Here is a 22,309-nt window from a genome sequence, read left to right on the forward strand (position 1 = left end):
AGGTCGTGGTTTTAATCCCGGACCCTAACACCACGGTGGCTAGGAGATATTCCCTACCTTGCCTGGTACGCAGGAGGTCGAGGGTTCGATCCCGACCATGACGCCTACTGCAGTATATTTGTAGTTTGCGTGTCTCTCTCTCTCTCCCCGTGGTCCTGTGCATTTTTCTCCGAGTGCTTCGGTTTTTCCCCTCCACGTTTTAGAATCAACATCGCCACGCGTTGAGAGCATTCGGCTGCCGCTGTAAATTTCCACGCAGTGATGTCGACCACTTGGTTGAGCTTTCATGTGCGATGAGCCAGGTCGCTTTTGAAAAGGATATACCTAGCTCAGTGGGGACCTTATGCATGGTTAGATAAAATCTGTCTGCCTGTCCGTCTGTCTCTCCGTCTGGTCTCCAGACACGACGTCGTTCACGACCGAGGCGAGCATGCAGATCGAGACAGATGCTCCCATCGGCGGGAACTGCTCGTTTGAATTCATCGTCAGCAAACAGAATGTCACCAGCAGCGTCACGGTGCTCAGCTGTGAGTATCATGGCTACGGCCTGCGCGTGTGTACAAGTGTGTGAGTGTGTGATCTGGCAAAACAACCTCCTACCTCACCATTGGTACCTCATTTGCCAGTCAAAAATATGATCATTGGTTTTTTACCCTTTTATCTGGCAACAAAACTGACACCTTTTTTTACGAGGAGTCATGTTTGCATAGACCACAATACCTGCAGTCATAATGCAATCAAAAAACACAACTCTGATAATGTATGCACTGTCCTTGAAGTTGATTGGACCACACCCGAGACAGCTTTCCTTAGAGCCCAAATGACGCCTTTTGGCGTCATCTGGTCCAACCCATGTGAGACTAGGCTCTAAGGAAAGCTGTCTCGGGTGTGGTCCAATCAACTTCAAGGACAGTGTATATGTAGTGGTGGGACGCGCTGGCAGGGATCGGGTGGCAGCGCGTGGTGATTGGCTGTGTGTCGGTGACACGCGCTGACGGTGAGGGATCATAGGGCAGCGCGGCGTCATGGGTTATGTGGTGGTGATTGGCTGTGTGTTGGTGACGCGCGCTGACAGGGAGTGGTCGTGTGGCAGCGCGGCGTGATTGGTAGTGTGGTGGTAACACAAGCTGGGGTGAAACGGATCGTACGGCAGCGCGTCGTGATTGGTCGACTAAGGTGGGTGCTCACATCGCGGTCCGCATAGTCTCCGTCTCCTCGGGAGCGGAGGGCTATATAAGGCGGTGCGCGCAGGCGCTCGGGGAGTTGGTGACCAGTGAAGACGGAAGACGGAGGAGGAAGAGATAGGGCCCTGAGACCCCTAGTCCCGCCAGTCCTTGTAAGGACCGGGACTCTGTGCGGCTCAGAGGCGGGACCTTGGGACCCGGGGCCGGACGTCCGTGTGAGGGCCGGACCACGGGATCCAGTGGTCGTGACCCATACCCAAGCTGGGGTGGGTCTGTAGGTTCCCCTGGAAGCTACGGGGCTGGAGAGCCCGTGTGTGTGTAGCCGGGTGGAACGGGGAAACAGTGAGCTGTAGTGACCACACGTGTTAGTGTGGCAGGAACAGTGAGCTGTAGTGACCACACGTGTTAGTGTGGCAGGAACAGTGAGCTGTAGTGACCACACGTGTTATTGTGGAAGAACAAGTTATAATAAAGTGTGCTACCCGTCAAGTGGTCTTCCGCCGTAGTTTATTATACTACAACTGGCGTCAGGAGTGAAACAGTCTTCCTTCCATAGATACCAGGAAGACTCATCGGACTCACGAGTGTGACCTTGAGGAAAACCACGACGACTCGGGCCAGCAGGCGTCAGGGGGACAAGAGGAGGAGATGCCGGCGCCACAGGACCCCTCATGGGCACCCAACGAGCGGCTGGGGGCTGATGCCGGACTCCGCGACGCGCACGCCCGCCTGGCGGAGCTACTACTCGCCGCGGCATCCATCCTGCGGAGATCACCACGTCTGGAGGAGCGAGAACGTCGGCGGACGTTGAAAGGGCTCGCGTTGCTGATTCCCGCCAAAATAACTTTGGAATTCCCGCCATTTCTGCTGAGCGGCCATCTTTTGGCGGGAACGGCGAGCAACACCTGGTGGGAGTTCTCCAATCCCTGCCGCTTACATCATCAGCGCGCGCTACGGGCCGCCATCAGCCACTCGCCATTGGGGCCGCCATTTTGCAGGTCGCCGGTGCGGCGGGGGAGAGTCACGAGGCAGGGGACGACATCATTTTCTAACAGCGTCTTCCAGCGTTGACAGCCTTCAAGGCAGAAGGCGGGGACTTGGGCGCGTTCCAGCGAAGATTTCTAGCCCATCAAGAGATGTCGGCCTGGTCCGACGCTACGGCGCTGGGGGCACTGCCTGCCATGTTGGACGACGACGCGCTCGCGGCCTTCAGGTCCGCACCGAGGTCGGCCCGCTCCACGCTCAAGGCTGCGCTGGGCCTCATGGCCAAGGTGTACGGCCCACCTTCGGTCTGCTGCCACCAATTTTACGAACGACGGAAGGCGGACACGGAGACAGCGCTCGCCTACCGCACGGCGTTGTTGGCCCTCGCGGACGCCGCGTTCCCTCGTATGGACGAGGAGGGGCAGGACGCTATGGTTTTGGAACAACTGCTGAAGTTGGCGCACGACCTGGGGGTCCCCATCAACACAGCCGACGAAGTCGACATATGTTCGTTGCGTGTTGCAACAAGTATCCAGGCGCACGAGATCCTCAAGCAGAAACAGGTGGTCGTCTGCACTGCAGCTGCGGTCTCAGCTCCGGCCACGGTGGTCACCGAGCCACCAGTCGTTCACCCACGGGAGGAGGCGTTCGCTGCAGCACGATCGGGGGATTGGAGGTCGGGGGCTCGTTCGCCTCTGCGATCGGCCCGCAAGCTGGAGCAACCGAGACCTCCGACGTCCGTCATCACGTGCTACAACTGCGGCCTTCGGGACCACGTGGCGTCCGGGTGCCGCGCTCCACGTCAGCGTGCCACGGGACCTCGGCTGGACGACGACCAAGGCCCCAAGTCGTCCCAACTACCCCCGGCAAGTCGCGGCACTTCACATGCTCAGCCCACATACACGACACACATGGGCCGTCGCTTTGCGGCGGAGGATGTGCGATTGGGGGTCGGGGATTCGGTTCAGAGAGGGGGTTCGTACGGGACCGGGGGGACGTTAAATGGTCCGAGTTGGGCCACAGAATAGCGGCTGCGTCGGCTGGTTCCTCGGTCGTTACGGGATTCATAGACGGGGTCGAGGTTCCTTGTCTGTTGGGCACAGATTTTTTGGCTAAGATGCCCATTAAAATTCTCGTGGATCAACGTTGTATTGAGCTGCCATCGGGTCGCCGTATTTCATTTTTATCGAACCCTACTGAAATACGGACGGCGTGCGTGACGATCCAAGCGATAGCAACACGGACGGTGCACGTGCCCCCGGGTTCGCAGATGTTGATACCACTCCAGTTGCGGAAGCCATTGGGTGGTGAGACTGCGGGACAAGGCGTGCTTTTGGGTCCATCGAATAGAGCTGTCGGGGGTCTGGATTTGGCGGTGGCTCAAACGTTGGTTCGGGCTGACGAGGACCCGTTCGTTATGGTGTTAAACGCTGGGTCGCGGCCGGCCGTTATTCCGCAGGGCACCGTGCTTGCTCACGCGGCACGGGTCCCTGCGGAAGAGCGCCTTATTGCGCATGTTGATCCCGTCCCGGCGCAGGAAGTTATATCGGGTGATGACCTTGGCTGGGTCGATTTGCTATGTGCGGACTCCAGTGATTTGTCAAGGGTGCAATTGGGTGCGCTGCGCGCTCTGCTGATCGAATTCTCCGATGTGTTCAGCAAGCACAAATATGATATTGGGTGCACGGACCTGTTACGCCACCACATTGAAACAGGCGATGCGGCACCAGTCCGGCAGAATCCCTTCCGGCTGAGTCCTGCCGAGAAGGAACACGTTCAATCGGCCGTCAATGACATGCTGACGGCCGACATCATTTCGCCCTCATCCAGTCCGTGGGGAGCACCTATCGTTCTGGTTAAAAAGCAAGACGGCTCCTTGCGTTTTTGTGTAGATTTCCGTCGCCTGAATAAAATCTCCGTGGCTGACGCATATCCGCTCCCCAGAATGGATGAGTCCCTGTACGCATTGTCCGGGGCGCGGTATTTTTCTACACTTGACTTAATGTCGGGATTCTGGCAGCTGCCACTCAACGATGAGTCTAAACCTAAGACAGCATTCCGGACCCCAGGGGGCCTGTTCCAGTTTAATCGGTTGCCCATGGGACTCCACTCCGCTCCCGCGACGTTTCAGCGCCTTATGGAATTGGTTTTGTCGGGTCTGCAATGGGATACTTGCTTAATTTACCTTGACGATGTCATTGTTTTCAGTAAAACTTTTGAGGAACACCTCCAGCGATAAAGAGGGGTGTTCTTGCGAATGCGATCGGCTAAGCTGAAGTTCAAACCGGCGAAATGCCACCTTCTGCGGAAATCCGTAAGGTACTTGGGCCACATTGTCGATTCTTCAGGGATCTCTACTGATCCCGCGAAGACGAACTGTGTCAGTTCATGGCCAACGCCCACGTCGGTTTCTGAAGTCCGCAGCTTCATTGGTTTTGCGTCCTACTACCGCCGATTCATTGAGCATTTCGCCACCATTGCCAAACCCTTGCACGCTCTAACAGCCAAAGGAGTCAGGTTTCGATGGGGGCCAGAGGAGGAGGCCTCATTCTGCTCCCTCCGGGACGCCTTGGTGGGTGCCCCGCCCTTGCGATACCCTGACTTTACGAGTCCCTTCTTGCTGGATACTGATGCTAGTAACACGGGCATTGGGGGGGGGTGCTCTCACAGGTCGTTGGGGGAGTTGAACGGGTGGTCGCCTATGGTAGCAGGGTTTTGTCGCCTGCGGAACAGCGCTACTGCGTCACCCGTCGCGAGTTGCTGGCTATTGTTTTTTTTTGTACAGCAATTTAGGCCTCATCTCTATACGGTCCGGACGGACCACACGGCGCTTCAGTATTCATTGAGGGTCGCCCAACCCTTGGGCCAGTTGTCACGGTGGTTGGAAGTCCTCCAGGACTATCAATTTACGACCACTTATCGTAAGGGGTTGCGCCACACCAACGCAGATGGCCTGTCGCGGTTGCCGCCTCGTCCCGAATGTGCGTGCTTGACGGGGTCGGCGCGCTGTAAACCGCCAGGTGCTGTACCTGAGAGTGAGTTGGTCGCGGCCGTGAATGCGCCAATGGTTGACGTCCCCGCTACCCCTGCGGGCTGGGACTCGCTACTCTCACTGTCTCTCGTTGAGTGGGGCCGACTCCAGATGGCTGACAGCTCCCTGCTCGCGTTGCATCGCAGGGCGGGGATCCCGAGGAGGGTCGAGAGCGAGCTGGCTCCTGGCTGCTCAAGCAGGGCCTGCTAATGAGATGGGACAATATGTCCCGGCGGCACGCACTCACCGTGCCTTCCGCTATGCGGGGCAAAGTTGTTCTGGCCACACACGAACGCCTCTTGCATCTGGTGGTAAACAAAACGCTTGCTCTGCTCCAGCGTGACTATTATTGGCCGGGAATGGGGAGCGATGTGGTCAATATACTGAAGGGGTGTGTGGATTGCGCCAAACGGAAACCACCGCCCGTTGCGCCGAATCCACCGCTGCAGTCTATTCAGGTCTCGCGCACTAACGAGCTCGTTGCGCTGGATATTTTTGGGCCTTTTCCTGTCACGCCTAGGGGTAACAAGTACCTGTTGGTTGGTGTGGGAATACTTTACCCGGTGGCCTATGGCGTGGCCACTCGCCAACCAGTCGGCGGCGGCCGTGGCGGACGCCTTTGTCCAGGGCTACGTCCTGGACAAGGGGGCTCCCGAACGCTTGCTGACCGACCAGGGAAAGAATTTTTCAAGTAAATTGCTGCAGGAGGTGTGCGGCCTTTTGGGTACTAAAAAGGTGCGTACCTCCCCGTACCACCCACAGACTGACGGGATGGTGGAGCGACTCCACAGGACTTTGACTTCCATGTTGTGCCAGCAGGTGGGCGAGGCACAGGTTGACTGGGACTTGCAGGTCCCGGGGGTCCTCGCCGCGTATAGAATGGCCCCCCATGCGGCTACGGGGTTCTCCCCATTTTATCTGATGTACGGTCGGGAGGCCGATCCGCCCATGGAGACTCAGCTGGGACAGTCCGTGCCACGGCCTAATTCCAAATTGGCCGATCATATTAAATTTAACATTGCGAAACTCGCCGAGGCACGGGAGGCCGCACGGCTTAATTTGAGATCTCGGCAAATCGCCAACGAGCGCTTGCGTGCATGGAAGGTGTCCGTGCACGATTGGAAACCGGGCGATCGGGCTTGGCTGCACTGCCCTCATGCACCTTTGGCTACGTCGCCTAAATTGTTGAGGCCATGGCGGGAACCCAGGGAGGTCGTGCGGGTTGCACGCCCCCAGTGTGTTCAGAAACAATGGGGAAAGCGCCGTTGGTACGTTCACCCCTCCCAGCTGAAACCATTCTCGCCTCCTAATGGCCTTCCTTCATGCATGTCGTGAGGACCGAGTATGTGATGTGACCGACGACCCGGGGAGGGACATGTCTCCGCCTGATCCTCACATGTTTTCGCCTGATCCGCTCCCAGGTGTCTCGGAACTGACGGCTGCCGACCACCGGCGACCGGATCCCCGCGACACGGCCGGTCCTTCCAGGGCCGAACCGTGCCTTACGGAGCTGCCGGAGCCACCAGACGATCGTCAGCGTCCCGTCCCGTACGATGGACCGGCCAGGCGGACTCGCGCTACGTCACGCCACTTTTCCTGACCAATGAATGAGGTGGAGGCGCGGTGCGAGTCGGTCGGCTCGTCTCGTCACGGCGTTCCCCGTCCGTTCGACCGCTTTACCGTTCCATTCAAGGAGCAAGCGGGAGGAGGATCGGGTGTCGAGGAGACACTGGACACGTCGGTCTTTTCGAAATAACTTTTATTCGGTTGCTCGTCGGTTTGTACATAGTTAGTTCTTGTTACTAGTTACCATTCAGGTGTTGTGTTGTTGTGTTGTGTTGCTGTGTTGCATTGTGGTTATTGTTATGGGGCACACTTGAAGTGGGGGTTTTTTTTTGGTTGTTTTGTTGTTGTTGTTTTAACAGCCGGGCCGGCTGCGAGCTATGTGGGAGGGGGTGATGTAGTGGTGGTACGCGCTGGCAGGGATCGGGTGGCAGCGCGTGGTGATTGGCTGTGTGTCGGTGACGCGCGCTGACGGTGAGGGATCATAGGGCAGCGCGGGGTCATGGGTTATGTGGTGGTGATTGGCTGTGTGTTGGTGACGCGCGCTGACAGGGAGTGGTCGTGTGGCAGCGCGGCGTGATTGGTAGTGTGGTGGTAACACAAGCTGGGGTGAAACGGATCATACGGCAGCGCGTCGTGATTGGTCGACTAAGGTGGGTGCTCACATCGCGGTCCGCATAGTCTCCGTCTCCTCGGGAGCGGAGGGCTATATAAGGCGGTGCGCGCGGGTGCTCGGGGAGTTGGTGACCAGTGAAGACGGAAGACGGAGGAGGAAGCGATAGGGCCCTGAGACCCCTAGTCCCGCCAGTCCTTGTAAGGACCGGGACTCTGTGCGGCTCAGAGGCGGGACCTTGGGACCCGGGGCCGGACGTCCGTGTGAGGGCCGGGCCACGGGACCCAGTGGTCGTGACCCATACCCAAGCTGGGGTGGGTCTGTAGGTTCCCCTGGAAGCTACGGGGCTGGAGAACCCGTGTGTGTGTAGTCGGGTGGAACGGGGAAACAGTGAGCTGTAGTGACCACACGTGTTAGTGTGGCAGGAACAGTGAGCTGTAGTGACCACACGTGTTAGTGTGGCAGGAACAGTGAGCTGTAGTGACCACACGTGTTATTGTGGAAGAACAAGTTATAATAAAGTGTGCTACCCGTCAAGTGGTCTCCCGCCGTAGTTTATTATACTACATATACATTATAAGAGTAATGTTTTTTGTTTGCATTATGACTGCAGGTATTGTGGTCTATGCAAACATGACTCCTCGTAAAAAAAGGTGTCAGTTTTGTTGCCAGATAAAAGGGTAAAAAAACAATTATCAACCTCCTACTTCCTTGCGGTGACGGACGGGCAACACTGTCGTGGACATTGCTATGGGGGGAGGGTCAGATGCCTATTGGCCTCTCCCCTCATGGCGTCTGTGACCACCACAGTGGCTAAACGGGGGCTCTAGACGGGTGCGAGGGGCTGGTACCCCCTCCACCTTCAATGAATTACCACGAGACTACGATTTAAACATACAAATGTAACAAATAAGCTTGTGCCAGAGGCCCCGGGGGGACAAGCTTCTATGACGTCTCCTGGCCAAACCCCTTTTGGCGGAGCCAGGGGACTGAATTGTTACCCTCGGGGCTCCTCCAGAAACAACTAGAAAACACTGCGGTTGGCCACGTGGAATGTTCGAACGCTCACTGAGGAGGAGAGGCTGCTACTCCTCTGTCGGGAGCTGGACCGGTACCGCCTGGATCTCTGTGGCATTCAGGAGGTCTGGTGGACCGGCTCTGGCTCCAGCCACCATGAGGGTGGACAGTCCTCTACTCGGGGCAGGAGAATGCCAAACAAAGGGGAGTGGCTCTTCTGAATACATCAATCGAGGGTGTGTGGGAGCGTGGTGGTGAAGTGTGGGAACCTATAAGTTCCAGGCTACTTTGGGCTGGCCTCCCCATTAACTGGAGGTGAGGAGTGGTGTTGGTGGTGGTTGTTTATGCACCCCACCGAAGATGAACATCAGTGAATGAATGCAGGCAAGGCAGATGAGTCCAAATGGCTTCTATGACCTCCTTTCAAAGGTGCTAGCTAAAGTGGCCTCTTGGGAAAGTGTCATCTTGTTGGGTGATTTTAATGCCCAAGTTATTCATATTCTGTATATGTTTATGCCACTTGTTCTACACGTCATGCAGATGTAGATGCCATTGGTTGTTCACGTTCTGCAGATGTAGATGCAACTGATTCTTCACGTTCTGCAGATGTAGATGCCACTAGTTCTTCACGTTCTGCAGATGTAGATGCCACTAGTTCTTCACGTTCTGCTGATGTAGATGCCACTGGTTCTTCACGTTCTGCAGATAAATGCCACTAGTTTGTCACGTTCTGCAGATGTAGATGCAACTGGTTCTTCACGTTCTGCAGATGTAGATGCTACTGGTTCTTCACGTTCTGCAGATGTAGATGCCACTGGTTCTTCACGTTCTGCAGATGTAGATGCCACTGGTTCTTCACGTTCTGCAGATGTAGATGCTACTGGTTCTTCACGTTCTGCAGATGTAGATGCCACTGGTTCTTCACGTTCTGCAGATGTAGATGCCACTGGTTCTTCACGTTCTGCAGATGTAGATGCCACTGGTTCTTCACGTTCTGCAGATGTAGATGCCACTGGTTCTTCATGTTATGCAGATGTAGATGCCACTGGTTCTTCATGTTATGCAGATGTAGATGCCACTGGTTCTTCACCTTCTGCAGATGTAGATGCAACTGGTTCTTCACGTTCTGCAGATGTCGATGCCACTGGTACTTCACGTTCTGCAGATGTAGATGCCACTGGTTTTTCACGTTCTGCAGATGTAGATGCCACTGGTTCTTCACGTTCTACAGATGTAGATGCCACTGGTTCTTCATCTTCTGTAGATGTAAATGCCACTGGTTCTTCATCTTCTGTAGATGTAGATGCCACTGGTTCTTCACGTTCTACAGATGTAGATGCCACTGGTTCTTCACGTTCTGTAGATGTAGATGCCACTGGTTATTCAGAGTTCTGTAGATGTAGATGCCACTTGTTCTTCACGTTCTGCAGATGTAGATGTCATTGGTTGTTCACGTTCTGCAAATGTAGATGCCACTGGTTGTTCACGTTCTGCAGATGTAGATGCCACTAGTTTTTCACTTTCTGCAGATGTAGATGCCACCGGTTCTTCAAGTTCTGCAGATGTAGATGCTACTGGTTCTTCACGTTCTGCAGATGTAGATGCCACTGGTTCTTCACGTTCTGCAGATGTAGAAGCCACTGGTTCTTCACGTTCTGCAGATGTAGATGCCACTGGTTCTTCACGTTCTGCAGATGTAGATGCCACTGGTTCTTCATGTTATGCAGATGTAGATGCCACTGGTTCTTCACGTTCTGCAGATAGATGCCACTAGTTTGTCACGTTCTGCAGATGTAGATGCCACTGGTTCTTCACGTTCTGCAGATGTAGATGCTACTGGTTCTTCACGTTCTGCAGATGTAGATGCCACTGGTTCTTCACGTTCTGCAGATGTAGATGCCACTGGTTCTTCATGTTCTGCAGATGTAGATGCTACTGGTTCTTCACGTTCTGCAGATGTAGATGCCACTGGTTCTTCACGTTCTGCAGATGTAGATGCCACTGGTTCTTCACGTTCTGCAGATGTAGATGCCACTGATTCTTCATGTTCTGCAGATGTAGATGCCACTGGTTCTTCACGTTCTGCAGATGTAGATGCCACTGGTTCTTCACGTTCTGCAGATGTAGATGCCACTGGTTCTTCACGTTCTGCAGATGTAGATGCCACTGATTCTTCCTGTTATGCAGATGTAGATGCCACTGGTTCTTTCACGTTCTGCAGATGTAGATGCCACTGGTTCTTCACGTTCTGCAGATGTAGATGCCCACTGGTTCTTCACGTTCTGCAGATGTAGATTCCACTGGTTCTTCATGTTATGCAGATGTAGATGCCACTGGTTCTTCACGTTCTGCAGATGTAGATGCCACTGGTTCTTAACGTTCTGCAGATGTAGATGCCACTGGTACTTCACGTTCTGCAGATGTAGATGCCACTGGTTCTTCACGTTCTGCAGATGTAGATGCCACTGGTTCTTCACGTTCTACAGATGTAGATGCCACTGGTTCTTCATCTTCTGTTGATATAAATGCCACTGGTTCTTCATCTTCTGTAGATGTAGATGCCACTGGTTCTTCACGTCTACAGATGTAGATGCCACTGGTTCTTCATGTCCTGTAGATGTAGATGCCACTGGTTCTTCACGTTCTGCAGATGTAGATGCCACTGGTTCTTCAGAGTTCTGCAGATGTAGATGCCACTGGTTCTTCAGAGTTCTGTAGATGTAGATGCCACTTGTTCTTCACGTTCTGCAGATGTAGATGCCATTGGTTGTTCACGTTCTGCAGATGTAGATGCCATTGGTTGATCACGTTCTGCAGATGTAGATGCCACTGGTTCTTGACGTTCTGAAAATGTAGACGCTGCTGGTTCTTCACGTTCTGCAGATGTAGATGCCACTGGTTCTTCATAGTTCTGCAGATGTAGATGCCACTGGTTGTTCACGTTCTGCAGATGTAGATGCCACTAGTTTTTCACTTTCTGCACATGTAGATGCCACCGGTTCTTCACGTTCTGCAGATGTAGATGCTACTGGTTCTTCACGTTCTGCAGATGTAGATGCCACTGATTCTTCACGTTCTGCAGATGTAGATGCCACTGGTTCTTCATGTTATGCAGATGTAGATGCCACTGGTTCTTCACGTTCTGCAGATGTAGATGCCACTGGTTGTTCACGTTCTGCAGATGTAGATGCCACTGGTTCTTCAGCGTTCTGCAGATGTAGATTCCACTGGTTGTTCACATTCTGCAGATGTAGAAGCCACTGGTTCTTCACGTTCTGCAGATGTAGATTCCACTGGTTCTTCACGTTCTGCAGATGTAGATGCCACCGGTACTTCACGTTCTGCAGATGTAGATGCCACTGGTTCTTCACGTTCTGCAGATGTAGATGCCACTGGTTCTTCACGTTCTACAGATGTAGATGCCACTGGTTCTTCATCTTCTGTAGATGTAAATGCCACTGGTTCTTCATCTTCTGTAGATGTAGATGCCACTGGTTCTTCACGTTCTACAGATGTAGATGCCACTGGTTCTTCATGTCCTGTAGATGTAGATGCCACTGGTTCTTCACGTTCTGCAGATGTAGATGCCACTGGTTCTTCAGAGTTCTGCAGATGTAGATGCCACTGGTTCTTCAGAGTTCTGTAGATGTAGATGCCACTTGTTCTTCACGTTCTGCAGATGTAGATGCCATTGGTTGTTCACGTTCTGCAGATGTAGATGCCATTGGTTGATCACGTTCTGCAGATGTAGATGCTGCTGGTTCTTCACGTTCTGCAGATGTAGATGCCACTGGTTATTTATAGTTCTGCAGATGTAGATGCCACTGGTTGTTCACGTTCTGCAGATGTAGATGCCACTAGTTTTTCACTTTCTGCACATGTAGATGCCACCGGTACTTCACGTTCTGCAGATGTAGATGCTACTGGTTCTTCACGTTCTGCAGATGTAGATGCCACTGATTCTTCACGTTCTGCAGATGTAGATGCCACTGGTTCTTCATGTTATGCAGATGTAGATGCCACTGGTTCTTCACGTTCTGCAGATGTAGATGCCACTGGTTGTTCACGTTCTGCAGATGTAGATGCCACTGGTTCTTCAGCGTTCTGCAGATGTAGATTCCACTGGTTGTTCACATTCTGCAGATGTAGAAGCCACTGGTTCTTCACGTTCTGCAGATGTAGATGCCACTGGTTCTTCACGTTCTGCAGATGTAAATGCCACTGGTTCTTCATGTTATGCAGATGTAGATGCCAATTGTTCTTCACGTTCTGCAGATGTAGATACCACTGCTTCTTCACGTTCTGCAGATGTAGATGCCACTGGTTTTTCACGTTCTGCAGATGTAGATGCCACTGGTTCTTCAAGTTCTGCAGATGTAGATACCACTGGTTCTTCACGTTCTGCAGATGTAGATGCCACTGGTTCTTCACGTTCTGCAGATGTAGATGTCACTGGTTCTTTACGTTCTGCAGATGTAGATTCCACTGGTTCTTCACATTCTACAGATATAGATGCCACTGGTTCTTCATCTTCTGTAGATGTAAATGCCACTGGTTCTTCATCTTCTGTAGATGTAGATGCAACTGGTTCTTCACGTTCTACAGATGTATATGCCACTGGCTCTTCACGTTCTGTAGATGTAGATGCCACTGGTTCTTCACGTTCTGCAGATGTATTTGCCACTGGTTCTTCAGAGTTCTGCAGATGTAGAAGCCACTGGTTCTTCAGAGTTCTGTAGATGTAGATGCCACTTGTTCTTCACGTGCTGCAGATGTAGATGCCATTGGTTATTCACGTTCTGCAGATGTAGTTGCCATTGGTTGTTCACGTTCTGCAGATGTAGATGCCACTGGTTCTTCACGTTCTGAAAATGTAGATGATGTTGGTTCTTCACGTTCTGCAGATGTAGATGCCACTGGTTCTTCAGAGTTCTGCAGATGTAGATGCCACTGGTTGTTCACGTTCTGCAGATTTAGAAGCCACTGGTTCTTCACGTTCTGCAGATGTAGATGCCACTGGTTCTTCACGTTCTGCAGATGGAGATGCCACTGGTTCTTCATGTTATGCAGATGTAGATGCCACTGGTTCTTCACGTTCTGCAGATTTAGAAGCCACTGGTTCTTCACGTTCTGCAGATGTAGATTCCACTGGTTCTTCACGTTCTGCAGATGGAGATGCCACTGGTTCTTCATGTTATGCAGATGTAGATGCCACTGGTTCTTCACGTTCTGCAGATGTAGATGCCACTGGTTCTTCACGTTCTGCAGATGTAGATGCCACTGGTTCTTCATCTTCTGTAGATGTAAATGCCACTGGTTCTTCATCTTCTATAGATGTAGATGCCACTGGTTCTTCACGTTCTGTAGATGTAGATGCCACTGGTTCTTCACGTTCTGCAGATGTAGATGCCACTGGTTCTTCAGAGTTCTGCAGATGTAGATGCCACTGGTTCTTCGCGTTCTGTAGATGTAGATGCCACTTGTTCTTCACGTTCTGCAGATGTAGATGCCATTGGTTGTTCACGTTCTGGAGATGTAGATTCCTTCGGTTGTTCACGTTCTGCAGATGTAGATGCCACTGGTTCTTCACTTTCTGAAAATGTAGATGCTGCTGGTTCTTCACGTTCTGCAGATGTAGATGCCACTGGTTCTTCACGTTGAACCTACGTCTCTCGTTCCGAACAGCGGCAACTGGACGTACGGGAACACAGTTTCTTGGTGTCTCTGAAAGTTCGTAAGTTGAACGTTCGCAAGTAGAGGTGGTCCCCCGTATCAGCCGGACAAGACAATGCCCCCACAATGCAACAGTCACGGCCCGCGACCGCCACCGTAATGTTACCGCCTCCTTCTTCCTCTCGTCATCACCTCGTCATCACCTCGTCCCACCCCCCCTCTTCTCCCTCCCATCCCCCCACTCCCCTCCTCCACCCCCTTCCCATGCCCCACCAATCTCTCGCCAGGGTGCGGGTTGGACGGTCCTCAGATGCGTTGCCACTGCGGCCTCGGCTTGCTGTGGAGCGCCGCTGCCTGCCGCCAGGTGGGAGCGTGCGATGACGTCACCGCGTCTAGCCCCTCCCCCTCGCCTGGCTCTGCCCCTACCTGCACGTGCATCAAGGGGTTCCCGCCCGATGGGGTGCAGTGCGTGTCTCGCCCGGAGCCTCTACCATCGTGCATGACCGCCAACCCCACCAATGCCACTACCGTCGTGAACGCTACGGAGGTCGCTGTGGCGGTCGTGAATGCTACGGCCACCGATGAGACGACATTGAACGCTACTGTGACCTCTGAGATGACCCTGAACGCTACTGCGACCTCTGAGACCACCCTGAACTCTACTGTGACCTTTGACACGACCCTGAATGCCACTGCGACCTCTGAGACCACCATGAACTCTACTGTGACCTTTGACACGACCCTGAACGCCACTGCGACCTCTGAGACAACCCTGAACACCACGGCGACCTCTGCAGTGGTCCTGAACACCACTGTGGCTACCGTCCTGAGCACAACGATGGTAACCGGCGGTTCGAATCGAACGAGCAGCCCCTACGCGCCGCAAGGTGAGCGAGGGAGGTGGCACTTGCGGTGGCGCTCGCAGGCAGCGAAAGGGGGGCATTTGGGTCCATTCCCGACTCGGAATGCCTCTTGTCAATCTGGAGTTTGTGTGATCTCACCCATGTGTCTACAGAGTGAGCAAGTGAGTGGAGTTTGAATTATCTCCAACTGTTTTGCAGAGTGAGTGAGTGGAGTTTGTATGATCTCCCCCTGTTCTACAGAGTGAGTGGTGTTTGTAAGATCTCCTCCTGTTCTACAGAGTGAGTGGAGTGGAGTGGAGTTTGTATGATCTCCCCCTGTCCTACAGAGTGAGTGAGTGGAGTTTGTATGATCTCCCCCTGTTCTACAGAGTGAGTGAGTGGAGTTTTTATGATCTCACCCTGTTCTACAGAGTGAGTGAGTGGAGTTTGTATGATCTCTCTCTGTTCTACAGAGTGAGTGAGTGGAGTTTGTATGATCTCCCCCTGTTCTACAGAGTGAGTGAGTGGAGTTTGTATGATCTCACCCTGTTCTACAGAGCGAGTGAGTGGAGTTTGTATGATCTCCCCCTGTTCTACAGAGTGAGTGAGTGGAGTTTGTATGATCTCACCCTGTTCTACAGAGTGAGTGAGTGGAGTTTGTATGATCTCTCTCTGTTCTACAGTGTGAGTGAGTGGAGTTTGTATGATCTCCCCCTGTTCTACAGAGTGAGTGGATGGAGTTTGTATGATCTCCCCCTGTTCTACAGAGTTAGTGAGTGGAGTTTGTATGATCTAACACTGTGCTACAGAGTGAGTGAGTGAAGTTTGTATGATCTCCCCTGTTCTACAGAGTGAGTGCGTGGAGTTTGTATGATCTCCCACTGTTCTACAGAGTGAGTGAGTCGAGTTTGTATGATCTCCCCCTGTTCTACAGAGTGAGTGGAGTGAAGTTTGTATGATCTCCCCCTGTTCTACAAAGTGAGTGAGTGGAGTTTATATAATCTCCCCCTGTTCTACAGAGTGAGAAAGTGTAGTTTGTATGATCTTCCCCTGTTCTACAGAGTGAGTGAGTGGAGTGGAGTTTGTATGATCTCCCCCTGTTCTACAGAGTGAGTGAGTGGAGTTTGTATGATCTCCCCCTGTTCTACAGGGTGAGTGAGTGCAGTTTGTATGATCTCCCACTGTTCTACAGAGTGAGTGAGTGGAGTTTGTATGATCTCCCCCTGTTCTACAGAGTGAGTGGATGGAGTTTGTATGATCTCCCCCTGTTCTACAGAGTTAGTAAGTGGAGTTTGTACGTGTGGATGAGTATTTGTATGTGCGATTGTATGAGTTGGTGAGTGTGAGTGGGAATCCGTGGGGCGGTGGTTAGCGCTACGAACCCAGTAAGAGACCAAAGTTCGATTCCCGCTCACGGCCAACACCACCAGTGACGATTATCTGAACCGGTCGTGGGCCTCCCCTAAGTCGACTCAGCCTCAAATGAATACCTGGTGCGATGTGTAAACATCGCCACTGTGGAGACAAAGGTGACTGAGTGTAGTTGCTGGCTACCCATGCCCTCATGCGCTGTTACGGCCTTCATAGGTGCTCGCTAACAGCACTTGCCCCAACAGTCTGTTAGAGGCTATCCCGGGGGGATCTTTGTTTATCTTTGAGTGTGTCTGTGTGTGTGTGACTGTTATGCTACTCAGTACGACTGACAGCACTTGCCCCTACAGTCTGGTAGACGCTATAAGGGTAATCTTTGTCTTTGTCTCCCACAGACGTCAAGGTGATCCCAGTGACACTGACAATCAATGAAGTCTTCGTCTCTGCCCTGAGTGACCCAAACTCGCTGGATTACAGGACCATGTCCAACAGGCTTCTACCCAGCGTAAGACATCTCACAACGGCGAAGTATAAACTCACTTCACTTGTCGTTTCACCAGAACCATACAAGCCCACGGAGACCAATACAGACCCACAGAGACCCATACTCACAGAGACCCATACAGACCCACAGAGACCCATACAGACCCACAGAGACCCGTACTCATAGAGACCCATAGAGACCCACAGCGACCCATACTCAGAGAGAACTATGATAAAGACCAATAGAGATACATAGAGAGAGACCCATACTCATCCAGAAACATAACGACACTACACTAAAATTGACACTGTACACCACACTACTCTACGATACACTACACACTATACACTACACTATACACTACACACGATACACTACACACTATACACTACACTATACACTACACACTATACACTACACACTATACACTACACACTATACACTACACACTATACACTACACACGATACACTACACACTATACACTACACACTATACACTACACACTATACTCTACTATACACTGCACTACTATACACTGCACTACTATACACTATACAACAACAACCGCCATTCGCCACTAAGTGGCGGTGACGTCACCACGACGCTTGTGCCAGGCCATGTGCACGTTGAGGCCACGTGAAGTGTCGAACGCCCGCTGGCAGGAGGTCACGGGGCAGACCCAGGTGCCACGGGTCGACTGATTGAGATGACCGAGATGACAGGCTGATGCACCACCTGTGCCCCCTACTGTGCCAACTTGCTGTGCTTTAGCCACCCGGCGCTCCGCTCGTTGTTGTGAGCGTCTATCCTCCGTTGTTGTTGGAGGGCGACTGCCTCCAACTGCCTAGTAGCGTCCTTCACGAGCCTCCTCCACAGAGGCCGATCTTGACAACGCTGGTACCAGTCATCGGCAAGTCCACTCAGCTCCACGTCCTCCTGTACCACATCACTCCATCTCTTCTCTAGCCCGTGCTGCGCCCGTTTAACCCCCTCTATCAGGCCGAACAAACGCTGTTTTGGCATGCGGTGGCTGGGCATGCGGGCTACATGACTCAGCCAACGCAGCCTTGCCTGCCGGATACTACTATACACTACACTATACACTAGAATATACTACACTATACACGACACGAATGAACACTACACTGTTCTATACTACACTACTCTACTATGCACTACACTACACTATACACTACACTATACACTACACTATACACTACACTATACACTACACTACATTATACACCACACTACACACCAAATTACACCATATGTAGTAAGTATTTAGGAGGCTTGGACGACGGGGTCGGAGGCACAATTATTTATTAACACCAACTCGTGCACAGTAACGGGTACACACAGTACTTAAAGGGGTATCGTCCCCTTCACTCGTCTAACAGGGAGACACAACATCCTAACCCCGCTAACCTACGCCCGAGTCCTCCACTACGGAGCTAGGGGAGGCTACCTATCCCAGCCCTGGTCAAGCTGGGATCCCGGCACCCTGAGTCTCCAGACCGGCTCTTATAAGAACGTCAGTCTGGGCTCTCGGGGCCACGCCACCGGCTTGCCCTGGTCGGCCCTGACAATGACAGCGAGCCAGGGGAGCTCCGGGGCCTATTCTAGCTGGTCTTCAGTCTTCGCTGGTTTAAGCTAATACTCGACCTCGAGCCCTCCGGCTCACCACCTTTTATAGTACTCGGCCCCCGGGAGGGGCCCGTGGGGGATGCAGGTGCGGACGTCGGTGTGAGCACCTCCTCTGTGTATGGCCCTAACCACGCCCCTTGTGTTTGTTAGCCATCCGCGCCCAAACACAATTACACCTCTACATCACCCCCCCCCCCCCTGTACAGCTTGCAGCCGTCCCCGGCTGCAACAAAATCAGAAAAAGGTGCTCCCCTCCCCAAAACCGTGTGTGCCTCGCGTGATTTTAACAAGAACAATGAAAACCATAACAACAACAACAACAGGAAACAGGAAGAAAAAAAATAACCCGACGCACCCCCCCGAATAAATACCCCATTCCGCAAAACCAACATATATATACACGCGCTCCGGACGCCTCCCCCCCCCCCCGTCCGCAAGGGCCCCCCAACGGCCGACCTCACAATAGTCTGCGCGTTTTGGCGCGCGTTCTCGTCCCGGCACGCTCAGTGGCGGTTGTTGACGGTCCGGGTGCAACAGAGTCTGGCTTTGCTGCAGAGTGACCCCCGACCCCCCCGGGAGGGGTTGGCGGTCGTGGACCCGTCACTCCTGTTGCACCTGGAGATGGAACAGTTAATGTCAGGTTATGCGAGACCAGCGACGTCGGGGAGTCGGCGGACCCCTCACACGTTTGGCCATGCGTGTGTGTGTGTGAACCACGGCCCGGCGCAATGAATGGTTTCAACCTTGAGGGGTGCACGTACCACCGACTGCCTCCCCCATTTGACGCGTACACATTGCGGCCGCAAGACCTGTACGACCTCCACGGGCCCCCGCCACGGCCGTACCAACTTTGACGAGGTCGCCAGCGGCACCTGGGGACAGTGCAACCATGCCCTGTCCCCCGGTTTCCATTTGAACACATGTACCCTGCCCCAGCCTAAGCCTCTCGTTCGCCTGCTGGCGGAGTTCAGAATTTTGCACGGCCGCTTCCCGCGCCTCAGATAATTTGCCGATGTTAAATTTAACGTGTTCGGACAATGTAGACTTCGCCTGAGGCGCCGAGAGCTTCAGCTGGGTCGTCACAGGGGGGTTAGCCTCGCGGCCATACATTAAAAAGAAAGGGGAAAATCCGGTGGCCGCATGGGGAGCCATCCTGTAGGCTTGTAACACACCGGCAAAGCGAAGGTCCCAATCTGTCTGGGATTCTGATACCTGCTGGGACAGCATGGACGTGATAGTCCGATGCAGCCGTTCCACCATCCCGTCAGTTTGTGGGTGATACGGGGAGGTCCGAATTTTCTCCATACCCAAGAGGTCGCACACCTCGCGGAGGAGTTTCCCCGAAAAATTCTTACCCTGGTCATTCAGCAGCCATTCCGGAGCACCCTTGTCGAGGACATAGCCCTGGACAAAGGCCTCCGCGATGGCTGCTGCCGACTGGTTGGCCAGGGGCCAGGCCATGGGCCATCTCGTGAAGTATTCGACCCCTGTCAATAAATACCTATTTCCCCTGGGTGTAGCGGGAAATGGCCCGAGAATATCTAGAGCAACGAGCTCGTTAACCCGAGAAACCTTTATGGACTGCAGCGGGAGGGTTGGACCCCCTCGCTGGTGGCTTCCGCTGCGCGCATTGCGTGCACGACCCCAGGAGATCCCCCACGTCCTTTGCCATGCCCGGCCAGAAGAAATCGAGCTGGAGCATGGCAAAGGTCTTGTGAACCCCCAAGTGCAGGAGCCGCTCATGCGCAGCCCATACCACCTTACCCCTCAATGCTGCAGGCACCACGAGCCGTTGGTGGCGGGATTTTCCGTCCCAGTGCATTAAAAGCCCCTGGAACAACCCCCACGAGTCAACGTTCGCCACCCTCTGACCAACCCCCCCGGTGCGACGGCGCAGAGCGAGCAGGGAGGTGTCCTCCATTTGGAGGCGTCCCCACTCCGCAACCGACAACCCCAGCAACGAATCCCTCCCTTCTTGCTCGATAGGACCCGAAGCCGAAGGCACATCAGCGGCGGCCAAGAGGACCGAATCGGTGGTCACGTTCGGGGGCCTACAACGCCCCGAACCCAAGAGGCAAGCGCACTCCGAAGTGGGTGGCAACCGCGACAGGGCGTCAGCGTTCGTGTGGCGGACGCCCTTACGATATGTGGTGACAAAGTCGTAGTCTTGGAGAATCTCCAACCATCGAGACATTTGCCCCGATGGTTGTTGAACCCGCAGGGCATACTGCAGAGCCGCATGATCTGTACGGACGGTGAAACGTCGACCGTACAGATACGGGCGGTACTGCTGAATGAAAAAAACAATTGCCAATAATTCCCGACGGGTAACGCAGTACCGTTGTTCCGCCGGAGACAGTACCCGACTACCGTAAGCCACCACATGCTCTACACCACCAATGAGCTGGGACAGCACGCCCCCAATGCCCGTGTTTCTTGCGTCTGTATCGAGCAAGAAGGGTTGTGAGAAATCTGGGTAATTCAACGGCGGAGCCCCCACCAGGGCATTCCGGAGGGCGCGAAAAGCAGCCTCCTCCTCTGGCCCCCAATGAAACCTGACTCCCTTGGACGTCAAGGCGTGCAATGGTTTCGCGATCGTAGCGAAGTCAGCCACAAATCGTCGGTAGTACGACGCGAACCCAATGAAACTCCTGACCTCTCCCACCGAGGTGGGAGTCAGCCAGGAGCTGACGCATTCCGTTTTGGCGGGATCAGTGGATATCCACGAGCGTCCAACAATATGACCCAAATACCACACCAATTCGCGGAGCAAATGGCACTTCTGCGGTTTATATTTCAATTTGGCAGCCCGCATTTTGAGAAAAACAGCACGCAACCTCTGGAGGTGTTCATCGAATGATTTGCTAAAGACGATGACATTGTCCAAGTAAATTAAACACGAATCCCATTGCAAGCCCGCCAAGACCAGTTCCATTAACCGCTGAAAAGTTGCTGGCGCAGAATGTAAGCCCATCGGCAAGCGGTTAAATTGGAAGAGGCCTTGGCGGTGTACGGAAAGCAGTCTTAGGCTTTGATTCGTCATCCAGAGGAAGTTGCCAGAATCCAGAAAGTAAATTCCAGGGTGGAAAAGAATCGCGCCCCCGCCAAGGCATCTAGTGACTCATCCATTCGAGGAAGCGGGTATGCATCTGCCACAGAAATTTTGTTCAATCGCCGAAAGTCGACACAAAACCGCAGTGAGCCGTCGTGTTTTTTCACCAAAACGATCGGCGCGCCCCACGGGCTGTTGGAAGGGGAAATTATATCGGCAGGCTAGCATGTCATCAACGGCCGATTTGACATGATCCTTTTCGGCGGGACTCAGCCGAAAGGGATTTTTGGCGGATTGGCGCGCTGTCACCCGTGTCAATATGGTGTCGCAGCAATTTAGTACAACCAATATCAATTTTGTGTTGACTAAAAACGTCGGCAAATTCTTTCAGGAGAACTCGCAGCTGCGCACGCTGTGAGTCGAACAGGTCCACTGATCCCGCGCAAAGCGCATCCAGCCATCCGTCATCACAGTCCGAGTGCGGTCGCGACGGAGGATCGGTGGTTACCTGACCCACGAGTGGTTCCTCATAGGGTGCCGGCGTTGCGTGTGCAAGCACGGTCCCTTGAGGAACCACGACCGTTCGCGATCCTACATTAAGGACTACAATGAAGGGGTCCCCATCCCCTTTCACCATGGTCTGAGCCGCTAGCAAATCGGGTCCATTGACCCCGGCCCGAGATGGTCCCAACAAGACCCCCCGATCCGCAACCCCCTCAGCAAACGGCCGACGCAACCTAAGAGGGACGAGCATCTGAGCCCCCGGGGGTACGCGCACAGTTTTTGCCATGAGCGCCTGCACGGTCGCAAACGCCTCGACGCTCCGTGGCGGGGGAAGACAAAAAC

General features: G+C 53.4%; 1 protein-coding gene across 1 annotated transcript in view; it reads left to right on the forward strand.

Moving 5' to 3' along the window:
• Positions 1–22,309, forward strand: part of LOC133339677 (uncharacterized) — a 36,959-nt gene that overhangs the window by 8,782 nt on the left and 5,868 nt on the right. Inside the window, exons 2-4 of the mRNA XM_061547833.1 lie at positions 402–527; positions 14,353–14,952; positions 16,674–16,783. Of these exons, the coding sequence (XP_061403817.1) occupies positions 402–527; positions 14,353–14,952; positions 16,674–16,783 (836 nt within the window). The remainder of the gene's footprint in view (positions 1–401; positions 528–14,352; positions 14,953–16,673; positions 16,784–22,309) is intronic.

This window comes from Lethenteron reissneri, unplaced genomic scaffold, assembly GCF_015708825.2.
Source record: "Lethenteron reissneri isolate LAM-NWPU_2019-01 unplaced genomic scaffold, ASM1570882v1 scaffold_203, whole genome shotgun sequence".
Lineage (NCBI taxonomy): Eukaryota > Metazoa > Chordata > Hyperoartia > Petromyzontiformes > Petromyzontidae > Lethenteron > Lethenteron reissneri.